The 22,283-nt window shown below is 33.2% G+C and overlaps 2 protein-coding genes and 1 long non-coding RNA gene across 5 annotated transcripts in view; 2 read left to right on the top strand and 1 right to left on the bottom strand.

Moving 5' to 3' along the window:
• LOC149491209 (uncharacterized) overlaps positions 1-22,283 on the top strand; it is a 445,824-nt gene that overhangs the window by 399,853 nt on the left and 23,688 nt on the right. Inside the window, exon 2 of the long non-coding RNA XR_016318327.1 lies at positions 21,232-21,628. This is a non-coding gene — a long non-coding RNA (uncharacterized LOC149491209). The remainder of the gene's footprint in view (positions 1-21,231; positions 21,629-22,283) is intronic.
• msk (importin-7 msk) lies at positions 6,628-17,796 on the top strand. 3 transcript variants are annotated; one of them, XM_089713098.1, is made up of 14 exons: positions 6,628-6,787; positions 7,719-8,270; positions 8,343-8,527; positions 8,607-8,780; positions 8,859-9,004; positions 9,094-9,897; positions 9,981-10,204; positions 11,301-11,477; positions 11,643-11,779; positions 11,889-12,091; positions 12,369-12,514; positions 12,863-12,974; positions 14,300-14,443; positions 14,693-17,796. In XM_089713098.1, exons 1-14 carry the CDS (start codon positions 6,704-6,706, stop codon positions 14,746-14,748), a joined length of 3,144 nt encoding a protein of 1,047 aa, XP_089569224.1. In that variant the 5' UTR covers positions 6,628-6,703; the 3' UTR covers positions 14,749-17,796. The 3 variants fall into 3 exon arrangements, with proteins under 3 accessions (XP_089569224.1, XP_089569334.1, XP_089569283.1); XM_089713208.1 differs by having other exon boundaries at positions 12,369-12,508; XM_089713157.1 differs by having other exon boundaries at positions 12,372-12,514.
• LOC149491226 (uncharacterized) lies at positions 19,682-21,046 on the bottom strand. Its single transcript, XM_089713286.1, has 2 exons — positions 20,835-21,046; positions 19,682-20,703 (listed from the first exon to the last, which is right to left on the bottom strand). Exons 1-2 carry the CDS (start codon positions 20,853-20,855, stop codon positions 20,176-20,178), a joined length of 549 nt encoding a protein of 182 aa, XP_089569412.1. The 5' UTR covers positions 20,856-21,046; the 3' UTR covers positions 19,682-20,175.

Here is a 22,283-nt window from a genome sequence, read left to right on the forward strand (position 1 = left end):
CTCATTGAGTAGATCACGAATATATAGCATACTATAACATTTCTTACACTTTCTCTAAGATTTTTTAGAAAATTTACGAAAATGCTCCATTTTTGAGTTAACTTTAAACCACTAAAGATTGAAAACTCATGAATATATTTTTTAAATTATTATTCTAAATAATTAACAATAGTCCATTGTTTACGATTCAATAGTTCGTACAGTGAAATAGTTGCATGGGGGAGTGGGGGGAGCATTCAAAGATGGCGAGTATATTTTCAAGTTTATGCCAGAAATAAAGGCCTAATACAAAAATATCGGTGTCAGGGCTTAGAATAATTATCTCTGCACTGTCTTTGTGTTTGACTGAATGAAAAATATGGCAGAAAATTCTTGAATCAGCCTCTGTGTGATTAGATTTGGCATAAACTTGAAAATATACTCGCCATCTTTGGATGCTCCCCCCACTCCCCCATGCAACTATTTCACTGTACGAACTATTGAATCGTAAACAATGGACTATTGTTAATTATTTAGAATAATAATTTAAAAAATATATTCATGAGTTTTCAATCTTTAGTGGTTTAAAGTTAACTCAAAAATGGAGCATTTTCGTAAATTTTCTAAAAAATCTTAGAGAAAGTGTAAGAAATGTTATAGTATGCTATATATTCGTGATTTACTCAATAAGCTCTTTCATTTGATACCCCACGCGGCATGTTTTGGAAATGTTTATTTTTTTCTTTGTATGCCATATTTAATTACCGGGGTGCGGGGAGGGGGACCACAAAACTGGTTGGCAACATCTGTCTATAGGATGTCTGGGATCTATACAATATATATCAGAAGTCAGATTTAGGTCCGCTATTTAGGCAAATGAACATCTCCTTGGAGCCTGCTCTACAGTGTATTAGATATACAGGGTGTCCCGTAAGTAGTGGACCAACGGGTTATGGGGAGTAGAGGGACTTATTACACGACTCGACAAAAAAATTTTCGTTCTTTGTCCTAAAGTTTATACTATTATTTTCCAGTTAGTTATGCACAAAAACGAAAAGAAAATACCTTTTTTCGGTATAAAGTTTGCTTTTGTGATAGTTATAATAATAATACAAATTTTTCAATTTTTTCATAAATTTTAATTTTTTAAAAAAACCGCGCGGTGAGAGTGGGATATTAACGTTTACACTGTGCCGCTAGATGGCACCCGAGTGATAAACAACCATCAGGTATTATTTACAAGCCCAGAATAACTTAAAATGTCGTCACGAAAGTGCAAATACGATGCTGATGCATTTTGTTTTATATGTGGTCAATTTATTAAAGTTCGAGACGTGAAATATGAACTAAAGACATCTCACGTTCTCTGTGAAGCCTATGAAGCATATTTTGACTGTCCTGTACGGAATCAAGATAAGCCATGGGCTCCACATGTTGCTTGTAGATATTGTAAAAGGTGTTTGGAAGGTAAGGCAAATTCCAATTACAAATTTTAAGGCCATGGGCTGCAGGATGTCATTAAAAGTGCATATGCTGCATGCTCATTTGGATAAATTTAAAAACAATATGGGAGCCTATTCCGAAGAGCAAAGAGAACGTTTCCATCAGGACATCATGAATTTTGTACAACGCTATCAAGGCCAATACAATGAAAACATGATGGGCGCCTATATTTGGGGTTTATAGAGAGAAAGTAGCTATGAACATAAAAGAAAAAGAAAAAGTGTGCACTTTTAAGTTATTTTCCACTTCTCTGTAAGCTAATTTGATAGTAAAACTTAATAAAAATAATAAACATTTTTATTTCAATAGTTTTATTTTCAATAAAAAATTAAAATCCGAGATTTTTAAAAATTTCCTTCAATCAGTCTTCTAAGCACAAAAGCAAAGTTTTTCATGCCATATATTTTTTTTCCGTCTAATTACGACCTAAACTACGAAATTTAATGCTTTGCAATCAAAGTCAAATTTCATGGTGACCCGTTGTTATCTAACAAAAATACTAAAATTTATTGTCCTAAACCATAAAGTTTTTGATTTATGCTTTATTTTCAAAATTTGATAAAAATATCATCCACGTAAGCTTAATATGAACTTTTACCATTTCTGTTTTTATTTTATTCTTATTTTTTTTGTTCAAGGTTGTTACGAATACATAAGTCTTCCTAATTAAAATGATACTCAAGCAAAATTAACAACAACAACAAAATTAGACCAAAAAATAGGTAAAATTTTAAGTTTTAAAAATTTACGGACTGAAGTTTGAACAAAGCTGGTGTAAAAAAAATGTATGGTTACCCTGTGGAACTTTATTTTAAAAACTTCTACATCTCATAAAAATTACAAAAAGGTATAATTGTGTGGTATAAAGTATTTAAAAAAATGTTAAATTGGCGTACAACATTCAAATTAGAAATTATCAGGTAGTCAACTCATTAAGTTATTCCGAGAATTATTGCCTTTATGGGCGCGCGCTGGAATTCTTTTGTATTGTTTCTGGCCAATCATAGACGATACTTGAACCCACTATTATTTTCTTTGACTTTCAACTATTTCAGTGACTTGCTTATAGCTCGGAACTACACGCGTGTTTAGCTTGAATCCGTCATTACGATATTATTCTTTGTTGAAGTGCGATTGAATTGGACACTGATTTTGCTTGTGATTTGGATGTTGTTCGACTTTGGTTTTTTGAAGAAAAATGCCTAATACATACACTCCACGTGAATATGCAGAAATGTTAAAAAAATTATTGAGTAAAAAAAATTTTGATCCAAGCATCAAGCATCTCTCGACAAAAAATTAATTCGTCATTGATAATCACCTGGTATTAATGCTTGCTCACTCATACATGATACGGGTGTAAATCACTTCTCTTCAATATGCGATGCACTGTACTTCTTGGTACACCAGTGCGTCTAGCAATACGGCGAGTACTAGTTAAAGGATCTTCTTCTACTTCTGTCAATATTAGACGATCATCGACTCATCTCTAGGCCTTCCTATTCGATTTCTAATTCCAGGAATACGACCTTCGTGGTATGCGTTATTTAATCTGAGAAAAAATCGGTGATCAGGATAGCAATCCCGATTGGGATAACGCTCACCATAAACACGTGTTGCTTGTCGAGCATTTCCATCACTGAGTCCATAAATAAAAAACATTTTTCTGCATATTCACATGGAGTGTATGTATTAGGCATTTTTCTTCAAAAAGCCAAAGTAGGACAACATCCAAATCACAAGCAAAATCAGTGTCCAATTCAATCGCACTTCAACAAAGAATAATATCGTAATGACGGATTCAAGCTAAACACGCGTGTAGTTCCGAGCTATAAGCAAGTCACTGAAATAGTTGAAAGTCAAAGAAAATAATAGTGGGTTCAAGTATCGTCTATGATTGGCCAGAAACAATACAAAAGAATTCCAGCGCGCGCCCATAAAGGCAATAATTCTCGGAATAACTTAATGAGTTGACTACCTGATAATTTCTAATTTGAATGTTGTACGCCAATTTAACATTTTTTTTAAATACTTTATACCACACAATTATACCTTTTTGTAATTTGTATGAGATGTAGAAGTTTTTAAAATAAAGTTCCACAGGGTAACCATACATTTTTTTTACACCAGCTTTGTTCGAACTTCAGTCCGTAAATTTTTAAAACGTAAAATTTTACCTATTTTTTGGTCTAATTATGTTGTTGTTGTTAATTATGCTTGAGTATCATTTTAATTAGGAAGACTTATGTATTCTTAACAACCTTGAACAAAAAAAATAAGAATAAAATAAAAACAGAAATGGTAAAAGTTCATATTAAGCTTACGTGGATGATATTTTTATCAAATTTTGAAAATAAAGCATAAATCAAAACTTTATGGTTTAGGACAATAAATTTTAGTATTTTTGTTAGATAATAAGTCCCTCTACTCCCCATAACCCGTTGGTCCACTACTTACGGGACACCCTGTATATAAGCTTCTTGGATTAAGACACAGACATAGATAGACTACGCAAGTACCGCGATCTGTATGAAAACCAAGCGTGTCATATTTTTTGTACTGACCTTGACGCGTTATGACGTCACGAGCGCTTTTTAGTGATGGTAATTTCATTTTACGCTAAATCGATTAGGACGCCACTCGCGCGGCGATTCTAGTATCGTCCTATCCCATCGAAGTAAATCGAAAGAAATCAGATCAAACTAGATCTATGTCTAAGAGGTAATTAAATAAATGAATCGTAATCGATTACTAAATCGATTCAAGACAGAAAAATGATAATTACCATAGACAGAGGAATGATAAAATAAATTTATAAACCTTTTAATATTCTAACAAGTAAACTAATGTGTTTTAGCTTTTTCTTACATATGCCCATTGAGTTACCGTGTACTACGTACTAGAGAGGCCATCGAAAGAAAGTAATGAAACTGTCAATCAATCAATCTTTATGTCCCGTTGCATCAATCCATTTTTCTTTTATGTTCGGGTTACTTGGAAAACTGAAAAAACAAACATAGTCTAAGCAATAAGGAGTTTTCTTAAAAAACTCCCAAGATGACACTTTAACTAATGGCGTCCATGTCATAATATTTATTTTTAGTACCTTTGTATTAAAATACTTAAAAGTTCTAGGTCAAGTCGTATTAAATGACAAAAAAAATCTATGCCTTTTTTTCTGAAAAATTGCTCCTTCAAATTATCATTTTTCTGTTCGATTATAAAATCGATTAGAATCGAGAACTGTTGCATCAAATGAACATCACTAACCACAAAATTGGACAGAAAAATGAGAACAGAAAAATGAGAAGACGCTATTCATTGCTTGTTATCATACGACTCGATCTTTACCGTGCCAAGTAAAAGCCGCAATGTATTCCGAATCATTTCGTATGATTTGGTATCCGTGTTTGTCACGATCGTTTTCCACAGATATTCTTTATTTGATTTTAAAATAAATAGTGCATATTCTGATTAGAAAATTACTTACCGGTGGAAGGAAACATCTCTGCTAACTCGGCCACTCACAGCTGTGGAGTTTCTACAGTTTATAACGGCGTAATTCGGCATTTTACTTTATTCAGCTTCACGTCTTTCCTTGGCGAACTGCAAGCGCGGACTGAGTGTAGGCCAGCGTCAAGTAAGTTTCATAATCTTAGTTTGGACACGGGAAGTACATACACTCGCTTAGAGCGTATACGCACTATGCGGGTAGCCGCATTGCGGGTAGCCGTCCGGCTGACCGCAAGCACAATTATGTACGGAATATTCATTTCTATGCGCACTGCGATGCGGCTACCGCAGACCGCACAGTGCGCATAGAAATGAATATTCCGTACATAATTGTGCTTGCGGTCAGCCGGACGGCTACCCGCAATGCGGCTACCCGCATAGTGCGTATACGCTCTTAGTCTATCTTGATACATGTCTGTGGATTAACACGTTCAAGACGGGGCCCGATTTTGGCTACTTATCGTTGGGCCGGCATAGGGCTTAGAAGACCTGTTGGTGAACTTCATTTACGGCCGGCATCAGGTGGAAAGGACCTGTTTCACCTTTTGACATTAAAATCAAATGTGTCATCCAGTTGAAGACTTTTTTGAAAATTCTTTCTTGAAATGTATTGTTATTGAATCACTGCATAACAACATTAGATTATTATTAACCGTTTTTGAAAAAAATATCATTAAAGGAGGTTAAATTAGTAGTAAAATTATAGGATCTTATACACCTGATCCCGGCACTAGTGAATATGATTGCTAGTGATGTCAAATGAATCGACTATATAATTAAAAAAAATCAATTCATTTTTACCTCAAAAACAGTATGCGCTTCATTATAACAGTTATGACAATACGAGGGTGAATCAAAAAGTTCTTGGAATCACTATAAAAATGTAAAATCTATTTTCCAAAATTTGTTTTTCTCTTTGTAAAAAATGTTTTTTCTAACTATCAAAAATCTCAACCACGGCTACCATTGCCGCATCATAATCGTAAAATTTTGTTAGATATATAATAACAGATATCAATACAATATCGCAACGTCTAATTATTATGCACATCACTAATTAACTGACCTGTCACCAAGGGCCGGCTATCGGGTTATCAGGCATCGGGTCTTTTAGATCCGATATCCGTCCTGCAAGGACAAAATTTCTTTGCAGGCCGTATCAGGTCTAAAAGATCCGATACAATATTTTTCCTTTTATGGGTACTATTTAGTGGCAGAATACCAGTCAATATATCTGTCACACTCTCACTACAAAAAATCCTAAAGTAAACCACCCCGGCCCATGCGATAGCAATAGAAATCTCTCTCCGGCCCGCGCGAATAGTTCACTTCAGGTGTTTTCGACCCGATGCCGTACTGAACGTGTTAAGATCATTTTTGACACAAAATTCTATTGATGGGGTGCTAAATTTGCATAATATATAATTCCTATAATTACATAAAGTGTTACTTGAACTACCTATTATTAGTTACTAAATATCTTTTCCTATCTTTTCTGTCCTGTGATCTTAATAATTAATGTAAAATGTAGCTTTTTATCATGGTTTCTGACCGACTATGTAGACAAGGCTCAATAATCTATTTTTAGTCACGTGACCTGTCTCCAAACCCAACCACAGACAATTTGTCTCTTTCTATCCACGCCCGGTGGTGGCGGCGCATGCCTTCATTTAGAATTTTATAAATTGAGAAGGATAAATATCAAAAAATGGATACCCGTAAACTAACCGAAATTTTAGGTGCTACAATCGACCCCAATCAGAGGCAGCAAGCTGAAGAACAACTAGCTCAGGTAACTAAGATCTATCACCCACATGTTCTCTAAATTACAACACTGCAAATTTGTAATGCTCCGGATCACCCATATTTTACAATTGATATAAGTACTTTCGTAGTGTTCCAATTGATTCATCCTCTCGGGATTGATCAAATTTAAATGCATTGAACGGATGAATTGTTAGCAATTATTATAACCTAGAAATTTCTAGACTTCTCAACTTCTCTTGACGATCGCTAAAAATTTATACTACCCACTAATCTTATATAAGAAATGTGCCTGATTTTGTAATATTTATTAGTTTAACGGTCATAGTGCCTTGAATGGTTCTCTTACAATAACAACACAATGCTGTAGAACTATTTGGATGATCATCAATACTAATTTACAATTTTTGAGGCATCAGAATTAAAACAGATTTAAACTATCTATGAACTCTGTTTTTTTATCAAATCATTGTATCTTTTATTATTCAAACACACTTCCTTATTAATGTATAAAACATAGTCATTTTATGGAAGTTTTGTTAAGTTAATGAAACTCTGTCTGCTCTAATCTCACTAAAAATCAAATAACATGTTGATATCTACAAAAATGTTACTTTACCTATATTTCTATCAGTAATATTATAAAATTTTAAAGGTTCTGTAGAGAATCTTAATTTTATCTCCAATTCATGCAAATAAGTATATTTTATTAAAATGGTGTTTCTGATTCAATTCAAATATGAGAGTTATACAATACATGCACTTTTTTAGTGTTATGCAGTTATACAAAACAGTGTACGTATAAAATTATTTGCGTGGAAGGAATTATAAATAGGGGTACTTATATTAATAGCAAGAGAATTATTTAGTAGTTATAGTTCACCAAAATAGGAATACATTACATTCATACATACAAAGGTACACATTACATTCACATATTATTTTATTTCTTGTTACAGATACACAAAATAATTGGTTTTGCACCATCTCTGTTACAAGTTGTTATGTTAAATGAAGTTTCAAAGCCTATTCGACAATCTGGGGTAGTCTATTTGAAGAACATGATCACATCAGGATGGCAAGAAAAAGAGGCAGAAGAAGGGGAGCCAGTACCTTTCAGTATACACGAACAGGATCGTGCTATGATAAGGGACATAATTGTAGATGCAATTGTCCAAGCACCAGACCTAATAAGGGTCCAGCTCTGCGTTTGTCTCAAAACTATAATCAAACATGACTTCCCAGCTAGATGGACACAAATTGTTGACAAAATACACATATACCTACAAAATCCTGAACCCAACAATTGGATGGGTGCATTGTTGTGCCTCTATCAGTTAATAAAGAACTTTGAATACCACGTAACTGACAAGAGAGCACCACTGAATGAAGCGATGAACCTGTTGCTGCCAATGATGTACAACATCATTGTGAATCTCCAGCCCGACCAGTCCATGGAATCTGTGCTCATTCAGAAGCAAATACTCAAGTGCTTCCATTGCCTCGTAAAGGTGATTATTATCTTAAAATTATTGTTTATATCATGTGAATGTAAAATCTAAAACAATTATTTATTTCCATAGTACATTTTACCATTGGATTTAATAACAAGGGAAATCTTCACAAAATGGATGGAAGTTCTCAGATCTGTAATGGAAAGGCCTGTCCCAGATCACACATTGCAAGTGGATGAAGATGAAAGGATGGAACTACCGTGGTGGAAGTGTAAGAAGTGGGCAGTGCATACACTTTACCGATTATTTGAAAGGTATTCAAAATTATTATAAACTTTCATATTTTACCTTTGTATTTTCTACATGCAACATAAAATGAACTTTATTGTTTAGGTATGGAAGCCCAGTAAATGCCAGAGAAGAATATGTTGAGTTTGCTGATTGGTACTTGACAACATTTACTGGCGGTATTTTGGAGGTTCTATTGAGGGTGCTGGACAACTATAGAAACAAAATATATGTCTCGCCTCGAGTGCTGCAACAAACTATTAGTTATATTGATCAGTGGTAAGTTTAGAAATAATTTTGATGACACATGATGTACAGAAGCTTAGAGATAATTAATCATGTTCCTTTTGTTTTTAGCGTTAGTCATGCTTATGCCTGGAAGTTATTGAAACCACACATGTTTGCTATCATTCAAGATGTGCTGTTCCAACTTATGTCATATTCAGAGGCAGATGAAGAATTGTGGTTTAATGATCCATATGAATATATCAGAATTAAGTTTGGTAAGTTGAAAATAATTACATAAATACAGCTTAATAATGTGTATATCTATAAAAAAAAATTATTATATGATTTTTTTTTTCTATTTCAGATATATTTGAGGATTTCATATCTCCAGTAACTGCTGCACAAACATTATTGATATCATGTTGCAAAAAACGGAAAGACATGCTGGAAAGAACAATGCATTTCTGTATGCAAGTCCTCACTGGTCAAGGTGCGGAATATGGCCCTAGACAGCGGGATGGTGCTTTACACATGGTGGGAACTCTAAATGATATTCTCATCAAGAAGAAATTCTATAAAGAAGAGATTGACTCCCTTTTGAGCCAATATGTTTTTCCTGAGTTTCACAGTCAATTTGGATACATGAGAGCAAGAGCCTGCTGGGTCCTTCATTGCTTTGCCAGTGTTCACTTCAAGAATGAGGCCCTTCTTGCAGAGGCAGTACGACTTTCTGTCCATGCTCTTTTAAATGACACAGATCTACCTGTTAAAGTTGAAGCTGCGATTGCCATACAAATGCTTCTGACATCACAAGAAAAGGTCCACAAAATGTTGGAGCCTCAAGTTAAACCAGTGACTTCGGAACTATTGAAAGTCATCCGTGAGACAGAAAATGACAATATAGCCAATGTACTGCAAAAGATTGTACCAGTATACACTGAGCAATTGATGCCAATGGCATTTGAAATTACAGACCATTTGGCTACAACTTTCAGTAAAGTGATAGAGACTGACTGTGGAACAGACGAAAAAGCAATCACCGCTATGGGTCTGCTTAACACCATGGAAACTGTTCTCAACGTAATGGAGGACAATCCCGAAATTTTGGCACAACTTGAGAAAACGGTTTTACGCGTAGTGGGCCACATTTTACATCACAACATTATTGGTTAGTATAATTTGTTACTTTCACTTCATTTACTTTTTATAATATTTAAAGAGGTATTATTGGAAAAAATTATATAATTTTAGAATACTATGAGGAAGCAATGACTTTGCTTTGTACTCTGACGTCAAAGACCATATCAGAAGACATGTGGAAGGTACTGGAGATGCTATACCAGGTGTTTGAAAAAGAAGGCTTTGATTATTTCACTGACATGATGCCTGTTCTCCATAACTACATCACTGTTGACACAAATGCTTTCCTATCAAATGAGAATCACATTTTGGCTATGTTTAATATGGTGAAAGCTGTAAGTATATTTCTTATCCATACTATATTAATATTATAAATGCGAAAGTAACTCTGTCTGTCTGTCTGTTACTCAATCACGCCTAAACTACTGAACCAATTTTCATGAAATTTGGTATGGAGATATTTTGATACCCGAGAAAGGACATAGGCTACTTTTTATCCCGGGAAAATGACGCAATCCCACGGGAACGGGAACTATGCGGGTTTTTCTTTGACTGCGCGGGCGAAGCCGCGGGCGGAAAGCTAGTTACCAATAAATATATCTTGCTGTTGCAATGCAATTTCATTATTTATTGTGTTTTCTTTTAATTTACAATCAATTATAAGACTATGTTTTATTGTTCACTCTTTCTTTGAATTATATATTGTTCAATATATTCATAGTCTATTCTTCTATGTACATGTACATACAAAATAAAGATTATATTTTCTTCATAAACTTTACCATACAATTATTTATAGAATTAATAGTCCCTATTGAGCAATAGACAAAAGAGTGCCTTCTCTATTTGCTTTGTAATGGCCACTTGCGATCTAAGAACACAAATTTTACTATATCTAACTTTATATGTATTTGCTAAATATTTTAAATGTGCCTCATGCATTTGCAATGGTATGCAGCGAATTGACAATCTATACTATCTATACTAATATTATAAATGCGAAAGTAACTCTGTCTGTCTGTCTGTTACTCAATCACGCCTTAACTACTGAAACAATATGCATGAAATTTGGTATAGAGATATTTTGATACCAGAGAAAGGACATAGGATAGGTTTTATCCCGGAAATCCCACGGGAACGGGAACTATGCGGGTTTTGATTTGACTGCGCGGGCGATGCCGCGGGTGGAAAGCTAGTTAATTATATATGTACAAATTGAGCAAAATCCCTTTACATATTTAAGAAGTTAATAATTATGTCAACTCAATGGATAAATATGCAATGCCATGGTATTTCTATATTTTGTTTTCCTTATGTTTATTTTATTGTAAAACTATCTAAGTGAAGCACAAACTGCTAATGTTTTAGCAAAAGTACAATCAAATGTTTTAATATGAAAACTAGATATTTAATTAACTTTATTGTATCCAGGTATTGAACTCAGACGCAGAAGATGAGTCTGAGGTGTATGCTGCAAAGCTACTAGAAGTGATGGTGCTCCAGTGTTCTGGAAAAATTGACAACTGTCTACCCTCATTTGTGGAACTTGTACTGAACAGACTTACAAGGAAAGTCAAGACTTCAGAATTGAGAACTATGTTATTACAGGTTAATATTTTTCCTCCCTTTCATTTAGAAATCTACATATTTATGCTGGTAGATATTGTGTAAGGTTTTCAGTTATTTAGCTATTTAGATTTACTAAAGGAAAATATAGACGTAAATGTAACCATTTGTAACCAAATTACTTATAAAATAATATTTTTATTGCAGGTTCTAATAGCCATACTTTATTGTAATCCTCACTTGCTGTTCAACATATTAATGAAATTACAAGAATCAGTACCCAATGCATCTATCACACAACACTTCATTAAGCAGTGGATTCATGACACTGATTGCTTTATGGGGTAAATATGCACATCATTTATTTTATATAAATCTGTATTTTAGCTTGGTAGTTTTTTTTATTCAAGGTTTTTGATGGTATGTTTTAAATATTGTTTTTTTGTATTTTAGATTACATGACAGGAAACTGTCAGTACTAGGCATTTGCACACTGCTAGAAATGGGACCTCAGAGACCAGCCTTAGACGAGGTTCTGCCAAAGATATTACCATCATGCTTAGTGCTCTTTGATGGATTGAAACGGGCTTACGAAGCAAGGGCTGAAGCTGATGATGACTCCTCATCAGACGATGATGATGATGATGATGATGAAGGTTAGTGAGATTTAAAAGATATAGCAATGTCTTGAAATTGTAGCAATATCATCTTTGTATAATTAATAACTCAGGCCCCGGAATCACAGACACAATAGAAAATCTATTGTGTCGTGGACCGATCGGGCCGTTCGGGGCTCAATGGGTTAATATTAATATTTATTTCTTAATATAGTTTACAAATTAAATTTAAAGTCTATTTGTTTAATTTTATTAAAATTTACAATTTCATATAGTCTGTTTAAATTAATAACAATTATATTTATATAATTTACAGAAGTACTTTCGTCTGACGATGATGACTTCGATCAAATGAATAATGAATATTTAGAAAACTTGGCACGCATCACAGCTCAGAAAAGTGCCGCCCAAGACATTACAATAACCACCAAGATTGAGTTTGAGAGTGATGACGAAGTGAGTGTTAGTATCTCATGCTAACAATACATTAACATTAGTCTGCTAAATATTTTTCAGTTCCCGCTTTTAGATGTTGTCATCTGTTGAATATGTTGTTGTTGAATCATAGATAGAATTGCAGTTCCGTTAATAGTTTATGAATAATATTCATAACTGTAATAAAAAATGATATACATATTTCAGTTACAAGATAACCGTATAACATCATTGTGTGTATGTCTGTAGTTTAGAGAAACCTAATCCTAATATGCTAAATCTAAGCCTTCGCTCAAATATTGCTCAATGTTTTTATTCAAAGATTAATTTTTGAATTATTTAATTAATACAATAAATATATTCTAATTTATACAGGATGATGATGATTATGAACAAGATGAAACTGCAATTGAATGCTACACCACAGTCCTTGACGACAAGGACTGCCCAGTTGATGAATACATCAAATTCAAGAATGCACTGTCTGGTAAGTTGTATATTAATAAATATACATACAATTGTAGGATCAAGTACTTCAATTATCTACTACATACTGTATATAAAAATAAGTCGGGTTTTCCTTCCTGACGCTATAACTCCAGAACGCACCAACCAATTTCCACGGTTTTGCATTTGTTGGAAAGGTCTCGGGCTCCGTGAGGTTTATAGCAAAGAAAAGGTGTCTCTGGTGGCGAAACGGAGTTCGCCCGGTTTGCTAGTTATTCATATATTTAATATAATAATAATAGACGGGCATTTCTCCGCAACTCGACGTCAAAAAATTACATTAAATAATTCATGTATTTAAATATACATTAAATAATTTTGCATCAGATTGGTAATTGGTAGTGAAACAGTAAACATTGTAATCTATACTTCTATACTAATATTATAAAGAGGAAGGGTTTGTATGTATGTATGGTTTTCAGTTTTCACGCATAAACTACTGAACCGATTATAATGAAATTTAGGACACATATAGAGGGTAACTTGGATTAACACATAGGATAGGTATTATCCCGGAAATCCCACAGGAACGGGAACTATGCGGGTTGTCCTTTGAAAACGCGGGCGAAGACGCGGGCGAAAAGCTAGTAGATCATATTGCCATGTATGGCAAATTTTAATCTTAACCCATTGAGCCCCAAACGGCCAGATCCGACCGCGACACAATAGATTTTCTATTGTGTCTGTGATTCCGGGGCCTGATGGATTAAATGCCTCTAAATGGTAATCCTAAGCATAATTAATTATTGTGACTAAACATGAAACTCACCATAGAGCCACAAAGAAAAGCTACATCCAATTTTACTACATTAATAGTTTCCCAATACACTTTACAATATATGTACACAATTGGCAAAATTACTGTCTTTTTATATGACGTGTGTTTTATTTGTGTGTTGTTGGTGTTCCATATATATATATAAAAAGACGTGTGGCACTCGGGGACTGCCGCGGTAAAGCTATTGCATGCTATGCCTTCAAGCCACACCTCCGTGCCCGTCGGAGTGGGGAGTGTGAGGTTTTTTCGTTACGGAATTTCTGGATTCCCCGCGCTCAAGGCCCGCGATAGAAGCTATGTAATAGCTTAATTAAAAAAAAGTGTGCGTGTACACACGTAGGAAGTGAAACTTCTTTATGACCTTATTTTTCAAAAAATAATTTATTATATGCATATCTACAGAAAAACGTCGAATCACGCGTATAGGGATAAGAAAAAGATGGCGCGTAACGAAAAAATGTTACACTAAATTTTTTTCCAACCCCGATAAAGAAGTTTCACTTCAATAATGCGAAACGAATGTGTAGGTCTGTCAACGAGCGAGCCAGCGCTGTACCACGCGCTCACGAGCGTGCTCGACGAGGAGCAACAGAAGCAGCTCAACGCTGTGTTCGTGCTGGCCGACCAGCGCAAGGCGCAGCAGGACAGCAAGCGCATCGAACAGAGCGGAGGTCAGTGTCGCCCACATGAGTAGTTATAGTACACATTTGAACTAGGTTTTCCTAGGATTTAATTAGCAAACTAATTCAATATATAATACATATACATATTATACCTGGTGAAGGACTGACCAGTCGTATAGCTTTTATCACTAATAAAAACAGTGACATGTATGATCTATAATCAGTAAGATATAATTTTAAACTCAAAATTTTGTATTTTTAACGTTTAAATAAACGTTTGTATTTTTATTGTTACAGGCTACTCTTTCACGGTACCAGCACAAGTACCTACAACTTTCAAATTCGGATCATAAATGGTTAGATAAAAGACTAAATTGACTAATTTTTATCACATTATATACATTTCTTTATATACGTTCTTTCAGCTCGAATTGCGAAACATTATAAATGTTGTTACTCTGTGCGAACTATTTATTTTACTATTTATTTGATGTGTTTAGTTCCTGAATGAATATGATATATAATTTTTCCCAAACAACCGTGGTCGCTGATAACAATAAGTATAAGGGCACGGAACTTACGATGCTTGGATTTCGACGCCTATCATTTTCGGTAATACCAATTAAGTCGAGTTCCCTCCCCCTCCCCCCGACACACACACACACACATCTCCCTGCTTTAATAACGGATATTGAGTTTAAACAGAGGAATAATGAGTAGTGTAATACCTCAGGTATTGCGGAAGAATATCTTCATTCATGTAACTATTTGTATTTAACGATCATTGTAATATTACATTACATACGCCGACAAAAGATTTTGAATTTATATCATCTATGATCTAATGGCAGAAATTGAGAAAATAGTACCTTGGAAAACGTCGTTATGTATATATCCAAAGTGAGCAAATCCGAATCTATGTCGAGATCATTCGAGCACGACAAAAGTTCTAATCGTGATACCGTGTCACTGGCGACTACAAGTGGAATTAAATCAGCGCGTATTTGCAATGATTCCAATGTATCAATATTACCATTATCGATAAAATGTAAAACATGTCATCAGAAATGCATGCAAACAAATTGACTACCTTCGTTATCAATGTTTAGTATTACTTGCACATTGAATTTTTATTTCATCTGCAATTTTATCTATAAATTAATTTGTCTATAATAGATTTACATTCCATCCTTGAATGTTGTCAATTAAATATTTAATTTGCATTGCAGGATGATGAAATTGATATATTGTGTATATTTATTTGGTGATACTGAATGAAAATTTTCCATGTTAATAAGTCACGCTAATCATGTTATTTAAAGATGCAACAATCTACGTGATTCGTATTTTTTATAGTTAATATGTTAATAATTGTTGATGGTAGAATTATACTGATGCAAGTTAATTATTCAAATGAATATAATATTATATATTATATAGATATTTTTTGTATAGGTGTTGAAAAATATGAAATATTTTACACCTAAATATGCACTTTAAAAATATTAACATTGTTAGTTAGTTCATTCCATATCCCTGTGACTCTTCGTCGTGACGTGCTTTACAATAAGTATAAACTCAACAACTTGACTCTGCATGTTTCTACCATCTTTTTCTAGGAATTGTTGTATTGATAAGATTCCCATTTGTAATTAAATTTATTTTATTATCATGAAATCACAAAAAAATGAATGCCTGATTTGCATTTATTTATTATAAAACACATTTAACTCATGATATTGTTTACCTTGGATGTTATTTCTCTTTAATTATAAAACAGTGTATTCATAAATCCCAATGTTAATGTGTTAAGATGTTTTTTTTATCCAGAGATTGGGCTTTAGAGTTATATGTAAAAATTGATGTTAATAATCTTAGATAAAATCAAAAAGAGGAAGATACGGCACTCGCTAGCCGCGCGTGGTCGGTCTAACGGACCGGCCTTGTTTCAGTTAAAACATCGAGTTATTTGCATGTGCTGCGTGTCATTGTAAAAACGATTTTATTAGATAAAAAAATGCCTTCCTGTTTATTTAATAAGTGCACAAATTACTCAAGACATAAAACAAGACACATGGAATCACTTTTCATGCGTCAGTACACTAAAAAAGGCAAAATATTTTTAAAGAAAATTCTTGTGAATTTATATACGTTCCGACATAATGGTGTGATTGAGAAAAAATGTTTTTTTCCCAATGACAAATTGTGAAAGTGAAGTCTAAATAGCTTGTGGTTGTTCGAAATGAAAGGCGTGATCATGACTGGATACCTACAGTAGGTACATAGTAGAGTATGTTAAACCTGACGATTTGTATATATAAGACCAAGAAAGGATTAACGAGAATAATAAATGGAGCTGTACTTTATTTTCTGATATTTACAAACTTAAAATAAAATTCAATATTTTTTAAATTACTAGCTGTGGTACCCGACTTCGCTCAGGGTGTTGATATGAGATAATACATACTTGTTTATAAAAAACATTTTTTATTTTGTCATTGTGGGGTATTATAATACATATATAATATGCAAGGTAATCAATCAATACAAATATAAAATGGCTTAATAGTACCTTGACGGCCTTTTAGAGAAATAATTTAAATATAAGAAGTTTTTGTAACCCATACGATGATTATGATTATTAAATAATGAAAATCTTGGACTGTGTTATTATTTTCCATTTGTTTACTTGCTGACGCTACTGCATTCGATATAGATAGGCCGAGCAGATCGGAACGCGGTTCTCTCACTTGCACTGTTGCTGTTGTTGGTCATCATCGTTCTGTCTTTGTCGTTACGTGTGTGAATTCGTATGTACCTATGTAGTTGTGGGCGCGGTCACGCGCTGGCCCATTTTTTAGTTGACAATTGTAATAACGTACCGTATCTTCCTCTTTTTGTTTTAATCTAAGTTTAAAATTAAATAAAATTCTATCATTAGTAATCGTAACTAAATTGATATATATGTGTACATCTTGGTAGATATACGATGTTTGTTAAGGGGTTTCAGATATTAATGAAACCCATCTGCAGGCTTTTAATGTTGTTGTAAAATAAATTATCAAATTAAATGTAACTACACTCAATATATGTACTAGCATTAACCAATGGCTACTTTTATTAGCCATTGTATTAAAAAAAATGATTGTATTATTTATCTTCATTACGAAAGAGCTAAAATTAAAGGATGTTTTTAGTTTGATAACTATTTGTAATTAAACTGAATGGTACCTACTTTATTACTCTATGCATATTTTAACATTTTTTCAAATCTAAATATTTACTCATTTAATACACCATGACGATTTTCTATATTGTTTTCTTTGAGCGTTAGTATGTAACATACATAATATTATAGTATGGCGGCTTAGATGTTTACACATATAAAGATGTATTTTCAAGTAATGTGGTTTTATTTATTACCCTGATCATACCAACTCATTCATTTTGTTTTAATACGTTAAATAGCCAGACATTTGACTGCATGAAATTAAAAGGCATGCCTGCCTAGATAGAGTAATCGCTCTTTCTAGTCTTGAATAAATTTAAATTGTAATCCTCTGGGAAGGCGGATATTCCTTTGCTACTTGCTCTTAGATTGAACAAAGATGTTTCGTACGGCACGTAATAATATGTTCTACGACATGGCTAACCATGCGTGAGACATTTTTTTTTCACAAAAATGTAGCATAGTAACTAGCTGGACTTCATTTTTCTATATCACCATATAACTTTTTTTTAATCTACCCATGTTTTTTACGTGACTGACGCACATTCACGTACATACAAATTACAAACCCGAAACAGCCGCTTCCCCTTAGTACGCTTATCTCTTTAAAATTATGCAACAGGTTTTGAGGTGGGATTTTTGAATCGAGAGGCAGCTTTTTTATGTAGGTATGTAAAGTTTTTGTCCTATGCTAAAGAAATATTAATTAATATTTTTTTCGCATAATTCTTTGATGATAAGTATTTATTGGTTATTTTACGTGAAACTCCGGTTTTATTAACGGCCACGATAAAGAGGCCTTTCATTTCCTGTAACACCTACAGGAAAGATTTTATTTGTACACTAAGATTTCTGGCCAATAAATGAATTTATGTAGCGCAAGGTTTTAATAAAAACCGGCCAAGTGCGAGTCGGACTCGCGCACGAAGGGTTCCGTCCTGTGGGGGATACTTAATTATTTTTTTTTAATTTTTAGTATTTGTTGTTATAGCCTTCTATCTATCACGGTTTATGAGATACAGCCTGGAGAAAGACAGACAACGAAATCTCAGTAATAGGGTCCCGTTTTACCTTTGGGTACGGAACCCTAAAAAATAAACAATTAAATTCCTTAAATCGCATGCGCTCCGAAGAGTATTGATGTTCTATTGGCTATAAATATAAACGTATACGTAGGTGAAACAATATCAAAACCTACATAGGAATTATATACCTAAGTGTCCAACTTTTTTGACACTAAAATGTGACCGCGACTTATTCCGCGTTGAAGCCGATATATAAGGTAACTTGCGTGCTTATAATCTCCTCCAAGCTTGTGAAAGTCCTATTAAAATAAGCTTAGCCATTACAGCGTACATAATGATTGAACAAGAAAAGGCCGAAAATATCACAGATATCGACATCGTAGAGAGAAATGCAATCTAATATCAGATAAATCAGTCTATTCCTAAATTGAATTTCTAAAATTGGACACTGCATTCAAAAGATACATCAATGGCTTAAATTTAAATACCATACTAGTGCACCAATAGATGAGCTAGGCGATGAAGAAACCTGGCAACTTAATTTTTTTTAACTATTTTACCCTGGGATACGAAGTGATCTGTGACATGTCAATAATGGGTATAATTTTTTCATTATTCTTTTTGGTAGTAAGTACCTAGTTACACTTAGAATGGACCTGCTCTTGAAGTTTAATATAAATGAATTTGCACTATATTACAGTAACTGAACTCTTGACTAGCAAAAAATTCAATTTATAATGCCATTATGAAGTTTATAATTAGAATTAACTTTTTAAAGAAACTGTAACTTAGGTTTATAATAGTTAAATCATTTAAGTATTTTCAAATTGTTAGGTATATGAATTTTGAAAAGGATCTAGGATGAACTTCATGATGCAATGAAACAAAAAAATTCACATGATTTTTTAATAAATATAACATAATAAGACAAAACAAAACAATAATCCCTGCACCAAACAACACAAACCAACACCCTGACAACCATAGTATAATTACGCATAAAAAAATATTTTCATAAAGTCTTATTTCTCATTAGAGAGCATTATACAAAATAAATCCACTGATACAGCATTTCAAAACAAAGCAGGAGTAGTTAAATTTGTTTGAGATTCCCTTCCCAAAATGTACTACTACTAATTTATTAGTCTTTTAAATATTTTGTCACTTTAATAAAATTATAAATATTTTATTCAGTAGAAGTAGAAGAACAGTAAAGAAATAAAAACAGTAGAAAAACTTTGTTAAGAGTGATTCACACAAACATACACAACCATTTTCAACAAGACCCTTGGGGAAAGCAAAGAGGTGAAAAGTTTTGTTGATGCATATGTTTGTGACAGTGAGCCATTTCAAATTATTTTTATGCAGTTTCGCTTCTGTTAAAATCTGTTTTTACATGAAACTTGTGACAAAGGCCAATAAAGGTAATAAGAGTTTTAAAATCTTATATATTGTGTCATAAAAGAAATGTCTACATTAAGATACCAACACATTTTTTAACAACTTATTTTATACTAATTTGAAAGTTATAGAGCATGAAGGGAGCCTTTAAAATAATCATAGCGATAACGTCTTTTATCTTGCAATGCTGTTATTTTACTTGCTGTATCACAATCACGACAAACTCCACAAAATATGCTGGTAACAACATGAAAAGGACTTCGGTAGTATAGATTTGGATTTTTAAGTATCTTGTTCTTTTTGTGACAGCGAACATGGAGAAATATTTCTAGTAACATAAGTAGCACACAAACAAGGCTGGGGAATATCATGAGTGTGGGTATTATGAGTAGCAGCCTGTGACTTATAGTATTTGATCCGGCCAAAATGTTTGCTTTCAAAGTTTGGAATTTTTTGGTTTTACTCATATATCCACGAGGAAAACGAACGGGCTTCCGTGATTTTCTCGACTCTTGAATAGCATAAATTGGCGCATCTTTAAAAACCATAGTCGGTTCTCCAGTTTCTTCATTGACATGATAGGTGATTATTTCCCCAGTTTCCTCATCGCAACGAAATCTTTTAGATGCTGACATTGTAACGGGTTGTCTGATCTAAATGGCAAAACAATTATTATATATATAATATGTAGTGTAATATATAATATGTAGTACTGACATTTTTGTTTATTCTAAAACTAAATTACCAGTAAAAACAAAATAAAACAATAATTCCAACTTCCTACCTGGCAGGGGCAATGATTCATAAGCGTGTAGTGATGACAACTTTTATTTGGCGAAAATCAATTCAAATTTTTGTAAGGTTTTGTTTATACGCATCTTAACGATACGTATAGAAATTATTAAAAAAGCAAGGAATCTTTAATGATGAATGAATGTACAAGTACAGAGCAGGAAACAGCGATTCCTGATTTTATTAACAGAACATTATAAATGACAGTGAAATTTGACATACGTCAGCGTCACTAATGATCAAATGTCACCGAGTCTGACTGTTTCATTCTCAGAGGAATAAACCTAGTTTCATTAATCTACGATGTTTAAACTTTAACAAAATTTCTGGTTTTGCATTTCTCTATAACTTTTTTTAGAACGGTTTCTTTTGAACGACAATACTATTAGATCAAGAGCCCACGACGGCCAGACTTTCCTTTCTTTCGGAAAGTTGAAAGTTTCTCTGTATATGTCTCCTATACAGATAAGAACGACCAGCGACTATCAAGTTTGGGTTGTGGTTACTTTGGCAGGAAACAGGTAGTGAAGGTGTATAAAATAGTACCTAACTTTCATTATAGTTTAAAAGCTAAATTTTATATATGTTACTTGGGGACCTGTAAAAAGACATTACCTTAAGAGCCAGACAGTTTTCATGGTTCTTACATCTAGCCAGACACATTTAAAAAATAACTAACATATCATCAAATTCACATAACTACCTAAAAGCGTAACAAATATGAAATAACCCACTAAAAAAATAAGTTAACTATAATTATTAAAAAAATAAAAGTATAATATATAAGTAATAAAGTTATTACTTATCTTTTACGGGGGTTTATGTTGATGAAATTTCACGTATCTCGATGACACAATAAAAAAGTCATCGGGATACGTGAAATTCCATCAACATAAGTCTAAGTAAAAGATAAGTAATAACTTTATTACTTATATATTATACTTTTATTTTTTTAATAATTATAGTTAACTTATTTTTTTAGTGGGTTATTTCATATTTGTTACGCTTTTAGGTAGTTATGTGAATTTGATGATATGTTAGTTATTTTTTAAATGTGTCTGGCTAGATGTAAGAACCATGAAAACTGTCTGGCTCTTAAGGTAATGTCTTTTTATAAGTCCCCAAGTAACATATATAAAATTTAGCTTTTAAACTATAATGAAAGTTAGGTACTATTTTATACACCTTCACTACCTGTTTCCTGCCAAAGTAACCACAACCCAAACTTGATAGTCGCTGGTCGTTCTTATCTGTATAGGAGACATATACAGAGAAACTTTCAACTTTCCGAAAGAAAGGAAAGTCTGGCCGTCGTGGGCTCTTATATTATATACAACAATTGAATTTTACAATATCATGTTAAAAAAAAGTTCCCGTACAGGGTCAAGAATTCGATGAAATTAAGATGATTATTGGTATACATTTAAACGAACAATTATTT

The sequence above is a fragment of the Colias philodice genome, chromosome 1 (assembly GCF_061535455.1).
Source record: "Colias philodice isolate Cphi_HAF_F1 chromosome 1, ilColPhil1 Martin Lab GWU primary, whole genome shotgun sequence".
Taxonomy (NCBI): domain Eukaryota; kingdom Metazoa; phylum Arthropoda; class Insecta; order Lepidoptera; family Pieridae; genus Colias; species Colias philodice.